Source organism: Giraffa tippelskirchi, chromosome 11 (assembly GCF_054371585.1).
Source record: "Giraffa tippelskirchi isolate mGirTip1 chromosome 11, T2T-mGirTip1v1.2.pri, whole genome shotgun sequence".
Lineage (NCBI taxonomy): Eukaryota > Metazoa > Chordata > Mammalia > Artiodactyla > Giraffidae > Giraffa > Giraffa tippelskirchi.
The window spans coordinates 103,338,113-103,345,403 of NC_137285.1; the positions used below are offsets into that span (position 1 = coordinate 103,338,113).

Consider the following 7,291-nt stretch of genomic DNA (forward strand, 5'->3'; position numbering starts at 1 on the left):
TGCCTTGCCAGGAGGAGGACTCAGTGCTAAACCCCTGGGGGCCTTAAAACTCGGAAGAAAGAAGCACCCCTGAAAACACCCTCCTTCTCCCCACTCTTGCCCCACCCCCACTCCACCCAAGGAAAAAAGTCACTGCCTGGCTGCTACTGAGGCCAAGATCAAGATGCTATCAAGACCCTACCCGAGGCTCCTGGCCTGGCTAGGTGAGCGTGCAAATCTGTATGCAAATTACATGCAAATCCAGGGCCTGCCCTTGGGTTCCTGGCACCCTGCCATGTCTGCTGCCTGTGGCTCACCCCATTCAGGCACCTGGGTGCTGGCTAGAATCTACTGAGCCAGGGGCTGAGAAAGCACTTCGGAAGCAGGGGGCTTTTCTTCTTGACTGCTTCCAGTGCCCCCAAGAAACACCTCCTCCAGGATCACATGGGAGGGGAGAACCTCTCCCAGCCTGGTACCCAATCCCCTGAAAAAAAAAAAAAAAGAAAGCTCTCTGAACATCCACCCTCCCTTCAACTCATCCATAAATAAAATCATCCTTCATCAGGCTGAGCAGGGGACCAAGCAAGTCACAAGGTTGCAACCTCCGAAGACCAGGAGAAGGTAAGGGGGCCTCGAGGTCTGCACCCCTCTGTCAAAAGCCAACAAGTTACCCTGTGTCCGGACACTCCTAGCCTGCCTGTTGGTGGGGATGGGCTTGCTTCTTTAGCAAAGCATCGCTGGGCCAACCCCCACCCCTGCCGCCATTTGCTTGCCCACCTCCTCTTCATTCCTCAATCTGAGAAAAATAAGCCTCTTCAGCCAGTCTCCTGGGATCTGCTCAACTTAAGCGCTGCCTTTGGGTCAACTGCTTACTTGCTTTTTGTTTCTAATTGAGCTCCCCAGTCTGCTGCAGAAATACATTCAAGGCAGCTGACTTTGATGCCCAGAAATACGAAACATCTGAAAGGTTTGTCAGGCAGCATGACAACCCCATTCTTCCCCCGTGTTATCCAGGCACCCAGGGCTTCTCTGCCTACCTACCCTCTCCCCAGTGCTCACGGGTCCTTCACCTGCTTCCCCGAAGTTGTGTTTGCCAGGTCGAGATTTTAAAAACACACTCGCTGAGCGCCCCCCCTCCCGCCTTTAATTAGACTCTGAACAGAGTGTTAGAGATTTTTCTTAATGGTTTGACGAAGCCTTTTAATTTGGTCTTCTCAAGAGAGAGGAACCGTGAGTCCCCATCCAAGAGGTTGGGGTGGGAAATGAAAAAAATCAATGCAACCCATTATTTTGGCTTTTAGAAAACAGGAATTTTAGTGCCGGGGAAGCTTGTTCTTTTGCACAGTAAAAATGCAAATGCAGGCAACACAGATGCTGGCACGCTGGATGGAACAACAGAGAGAGCCTCACTGGGGTTCATCTGGCTGCCCAAACCTGGATGCGTTTAGCAATAATAAGGTAGTTATTGGAGACTTGATAACCGATTATTAAACACCTTCCCACTTTAGTTATGGGGAATCCGTCTGAAGCTCAGGCTTCATCAAAAAAAAAAGGTATTTCGAGAGGAATGGAAATAACAGAAGCTTAAAACACATTCAATAACTGCTTAATTCCATCCAGAGGACGCTTCATCTCATCTTGTTTTCTCCTCTCTCTCTCTGCCTCCTCCCGCTCCTCACAGATGGACGTACAAATTATTGCAAGAGGATATTGTTTTCTGTAACAGGCTTGAACATTCACATTTACATTTTCCTTGGTGCCGCGGGGGTGACTGGCAACGGGAGAGAAAAATACACCAAACCCCATCTTTGCTGCTCTCGCCACGTCAACATCTCCCCCAGCCGCCTCCGCCACCCCCACCACCCCCACCACCATGCCACCCCAAGCAGAACAGGCCCCTGGGACCAGCCTGGCACCTAAGATCCAATTAAGGCACGAAGGAAAAGAAAGGCCTGTCTGGCAGTCGCCCTGGCGCCCAACACAGACGCTGGAGCCTCTGAATGGCAGGGGCACCCGGGGCTCTGCAGACCCAAAGGCCACTTAGGTGTTGCCTCACCTGGCACCTCCAGCCTCCCACAGGCCCAAGGCCAGAGCGACTTCCTTCTCCGCTGGGAAAAGCTTTTGCCCCGTGGGCTGTCCTGCCGCCTCCTGGGCCTTTCTCCACCCCCACCCCCATCTGCCCCTTCCCTATCAAATAGCTTGGGCTTCATTTATTAATGCCCGCCTTCTGAAGGGGGGAGGGGAGAGTCCATCAGGTATTCGCTAAGGGGCCTCGCCTTCCGGGGATGGGCTACGCGCGGGAAGAGGTCTCCAGAAGGGGCCGAGGCCTGGGGGTGTGTGTGGACCGAGCTGGGCAAGTGTGTGGTAGCGGCTCCGGCCTGTGCTTTCTCTTCTGACAAAATGGAAAGGGGTGGCGGATGGAGAGAGACCCAGAGAGAGAGAGAGAGAGAGAGAAAGCTGCTGCTCCTCACCTTATGTATTTTTAATGTTAATGTAATTAAAGCTGCGAGCCGAGCCAGCTTGCGGGGGCGGAGGAAGGCAGGAAGAGCCTGGGGAGAGGGAGACTGGGGGGTGGGGGGCGCGGTTGAACCAGAGGCGGGCTTCTTGCTCCACTGAGGTGATGTGAGAGGGTGCTGTGCAGGGGGCAAGGGGTTAATCAATCTAGACCAGCCTTGGTATGTCACCCTGTGGACCCCACTGGGTCAGAGAAACTCAACTACTTTGTCCACGGTTCAGAGGCCGCCCCTCTCCCCCCACCCCGGTCTCCAGGCAAACCTCAGCAGCATCTCGGCCTTCAATCTAGCTTTGATCCGGCGGTATTTACAAATAAGATAAGGGTCACCTTTCTCCCCTAAATCCACAAGATATTGCCGTCAGTTCCCGCAGGTTGCAGACTCCAGACCCCTGGGGCGCGGGCAATGAAGGACTAGAGGCCCCTCCGGGAGTGCCAACACTGGGCTGGATTGCCCTTCCCCCAGCGCCTAGGGGTCAAGAGTTGCAGCTGGGCCAGGGCAGCCGCCTGGGCAAAGTGGGGGAGAGGCCGTCACCCAGGGCGTGGAGGAGAAAAGTTGGAGGGCTGAACAGGTAAAGCTGAGCTCGGAAGAGCGAGCGTGTGTGCTCCGCCGCGCAAGGGCGCGGAGTTCGACCGCCTCCTCTCCCGCCATCCGCGCGCCCGGGGGCACGTCCTCTGCGAACGCCTGGGTAGTCCGAGCGCCGGGGACGGCCTGATGCCGACTTGGTGCCCAGGTAACTCTGGTCGAAGATATGTGACCACTTCCAACCCCCAACCCCGGCCGCCTCGAGGATCAGGTGCGCAGAGCCCCAGCAGCAGGTCTGGACATGCCGGACACCTGGACCCACCCCCTAGCAACGCCTTCTCTCAGGGGAAAGCGACACGCCCCCCCCCCCTCAACCCAAGACTTGTCCCAGGTCGAGATGACCAGGCGCCGAAGCGTAGAATCTCGCACCTTGGGGCGCGCTGCCCGAGGTGGCCAGGTGGCTTAGCGAAGAAGCCGAGGCTAGTGCCCTGGGGCAGGGATGGGGGGTGAGATGGGGCTGGGAGAAGGCGACCTCTAGGTTTGGAGAAGAAACTTGGTATCCGAGGGACCCCAAGTCTCGGGACCCCTAGCTCTCCTTGCCCTGAATCCAGCCAGGGTAAGGATAAGCGCCATGCGGTGCGGTGCAGGGGGTCTGGGGCGGCGGAGGGGCGCGCGGCGGCAGAGGGGAAGTAAGCCGCGGCCCGGTTCCACCAGGACTTCCAGGTGAACCGTCACGGCCGGAGGACCCCTCGACTCGGAGGGCACCCCGGGGTCCCAGCGCCATCCAGCCGCAGGCGGCGGGCAAGGGGCTGGGGGAGGGGTCCGGGCAGAACAGCGGCCCAGCAAGGAGCGGAGAGATGAGGGGCTCTCTCACCATCACTCCGCCGGGCGCGCCCCCCAAACGGCAGGCGCGGGTGGCTGGCCGAGCGGTTCAGGGCGGACTCTCACCTGGCCGTTCTCCGCGTGCCTGCCCCGCCCCCGGTGCAACCCACCCGGGGCCGGTCGCCGGGGTGCGTCCCCCCGCCCGGAGTACCTGGAGGCCTCCCACCCACCGCCGGGCACCCCGCCTCGCCGCCAGCCTCGCGCACCCCAGCTCCGCCGCCTCCGCCGCCCTGCAGCCCGCGCGGGTCTCACCTTTGTGTAAAGAGTCCAGGAGCAGGAGGAAAGTTACCAGCCACATGCCATAAAGAGGCCCTATTCTCCGGGGAGGTGGTCCTGTGGCCGGCCGTGCGGCAGCGCCTCTCCCCCGCTCAGCGCGCTCCCAGCCGCCCGCACTCCGCGCCCCGCTCTCTCCGCTCCTCAGCCCAGCGCTCGGCGGCGGCGGCTCCTCCCTCCTCGGCTCCCTCGCTCCTGTCATCCGCGGGGCTGGGCTAGGCGGCCGCTCTCCCCGCCCCCCCCGCGGCACCCCGGCTGGGGAGCGCTGCGCGAGCCCCAAGCCCAGACGCCCCCCCACCCAGCCCCACAAGCCCAGGCACAGGGGCGAGGGCCCGGACCCCACGATCCGGACCAGGGTTCGCCGTCTGAGAGGAGAGGGGTCCCTGCCACCCACCGGCTCCCAGCCTGCTGTCGCGCACAGGCGTGTGCCATACGTGTGCTAAGAGCCCGCCCTGCTCGGGCCAAGGTCGCCCCGGGTCTCCCCGGCCCGGTCACCTGGGGCCAAGGCTTCGTGCTTCCTTCCGACTCAGTTTACCATCTGGGTGGGGGAGCCTGATTCTGGGAGTAAAAGCCAGACTACGACCCTTTGGTGCCGAACCGGGTGACTACCCATCTCAGAGCTGAAATCTGCATGCCCCTCCAACCCCTAGTTCCCTCTGCAAGCCTGCCTCGTGGGAAGCCCCAGGTGAGCCCAGCACTCTGGGAATTTTCCTCCCACCGCGCACATTGTGATTACTCAGACATTATTTGCAATGAATAGTTTTCATGTCAGCTGTATCTCCTGTATCTTCCTCCTTTATCTTCCTCTATCTCCGCTACCCCACAGCTTTGTCACTAAGCAGAAACTGGTTTATTCCTTAGAGCAATCTGCCTAAAGTTGGCATGGAATTGACTAGGGCTTGAGTAAGGGTATCCTCTCCGTTACAAAATGAATGTTGAGTACCTGCTGTGCGCCAGGCAGTGGGTTAGGCACTGGAGCCCAAGGCATTGACTTTTTAAAATGTTAACATCTACATGATATAAAAGTTACCATTTTGTTTCTACATGGCATTCAGTACATTCGCAGTGTTGTACTACCATCACCACTATTCATTTCCAGAACTTTTCACCATCCAAACAGTAAGGTACCCATTAAATAACTCTGTATTCCCCAGCTCCTGGTAAGCACTAATCTACTTTTCCTTCTCTGTGAATTTGCACGTAAGTGGAATCATACAACTTTGTGTCTTCTTTCACTTAGCATAATGTCTTTAAGTTTCATCCACGTTGTAACATGTCAGAAGTGTATTCCTTTTCATAGCTGAATAATATTCCATAGTATATACAGACTGCATTTTGTTTATTCATTTGTCAGTGGACACTTGTGTTGCTCCCACCCTTTGGCAATTATGAACAATGCTGCCTTGAACATGGGTTTAACAAGTATCTATTTGAGACCCTGCTTTCAACTCTTTGGGGAGTGGTAATTGCTGGATCCTATGGTAATTCTATTTTAAACTTTTTGAGGAACTGCCAGGTGCATTTACTTTTCTCTTATAGTACTTTCAGAATTTAAAGGGCTCTCACCTGTGATTGCTCCGTGCCGTCCTCACAATATTCTTTGAAGCTTTATCACTCCCTTTTAAAACAGGTGAGAAAAATGAGGCTTGGCTTATTCAAGGTCACCCAGTTTGTATTGCAAGCAAGACCAGAACCCAGGTCTCCTGACTCTGGGGCAGAAGTGCTTGCTCTGCACGGGGCTACCTCCCCTGGTGGCCCAGCTCCGTGACACCAAGTCACCACTCCACAGAAGATGCTTTTTCACTAGGTGTTTTGCCCTCTGTAAACACAAATATGGGCTTCCCAGCTGGTGCTAATGGTAAAGAATCTGCCTGCCAATGCAGGAGACCCAAGAGACACAGGTTCCATTCCTGGGTTGGGAAGATCCCTTGGAGTAGGAAATGGCAACCCACTCCAGTATTCTTGCCTGGAGAATCCCATGGACAGAGGAGGATGGCGTGCTATACAGTCCATGGGGTCATAAAGAGTCGGACAGGACTGAGTGACTGGCCACACACACAGATATAGATCAGAGACGAGGGGCAGACTGCAACAGGTGTTTGAGATGACACAGCCTGCCCTCCGCTTTACAGGTGAGGAAGCTGAGACCCAGAGCGAGGAAGCTGGGGACCTGCCAGGGGTCAGGCAGGCAGCCACAGAGCCCAGCCATCTCCAGTCTGCTGGCAGAGAGCTTCCCTCAGCACTGCCAGCCTGCTGGGCTCGTTCGTCTGCCCTGTTCCTCCCCTTCTGAAGGAGGCCATTGCCGACAGGAATCCAGTTATTTAAAACTAAGCCTATTGACCCAGAGCACCTGGTCAGGCCGTGCCTAAAATAAACTGCTAAGTCAGACAGGATGAAAGGGGCTGCTGTCTGTCGGGAGGGGTGGACTCTGAGTGGGGCCTGGGGGTGTCAGCACAGCTGCTCGGGCCCCACATGCTGGAAAGAGAGAGGGGGATCCCCTTCTCTCCATTTACCTGAAGTACCTCCTCTAACCTGAGTGTCCCTTTTATGCTGGTTACACCTGAGGGCCTTTCAGGGACCACAGCACCGTGTGGAGAGAGTCAGGTGTTACCTGAAGGGTGAGGTCATTTGCTGACTGTCTCCTGAAGAGGCTGTGTGGATATGGGGAGCGGGGCTAGGCAGGTGAGGAGGGCAGACTCCCTCTAGCACAAGGAAGCTCTCTCTATAACGTGATGGTTAAGAGAGTGGTTTTGAAGCCAGAGCTAAGATCTCAGCCCAACTCTGCCCCTCACGAGCTGTACACCTTTGGGGAATTCATGTGCACTAAGCCCCTGTTCCCTCACCTGTAGCGTGGGGACAGCCACAGCATCCGCCTCAGAGAGCTATCATGAGGATTAAATAAGACAAACCCCGTGGCTGGCATGTAGCAAGCGCAGTAAATACGTCTATCGCTAATGTTATTGGCTTTGCTCAGAGGACCTTGACCTGTGCAGGGGAGGGGAGGGAAGAGCCGGATGGGAGAGGATATTGGGATGACATTCTGTGGTCCATATGGCAGAGAGGCCAGAGTTCAGGTGTTGGGAATACAGGAAGTGGCACAGAAATACGGAAGGAAGGTG

General features: G+C 56.4%; 1 protein-coding gene across 4 annotated transcripts in view; it reads right to left on the reverse strand.

Moving 5' to 3' along the window:
• DSCAML1 (DS cell adhesion molecule like 1) overlaps positions 1-4,569 on the reverse strand; it is a 361,106-nt gene extending 356,537 nt beyond the window's left edge. The window contains exon 1 of one of the 4 annotated variants that reach the window (XM_081546517.1): positions 3,966-3,996. Coding sequence is in view for 1 of the 4 variants with exons in the window: in XM_081546518.1 (XP_081402644.1) it covers positions 4,152-4,374 (223 nt within the window). In the remaining 3 variants the exon portion in view is untranslated. Of the gene's footprint in view, positions 1-3,891; positions 3,997-4,151 lie in introns of those variants that run through there. The other 3 variants (XM_081546519.1, XM_081546518.1, XM_081546520.1) reach the window with 3 other exon arrangements.
• Between the last annotated feature and the right edge of the window lie 2,722 nt (positions 4,570-7,291).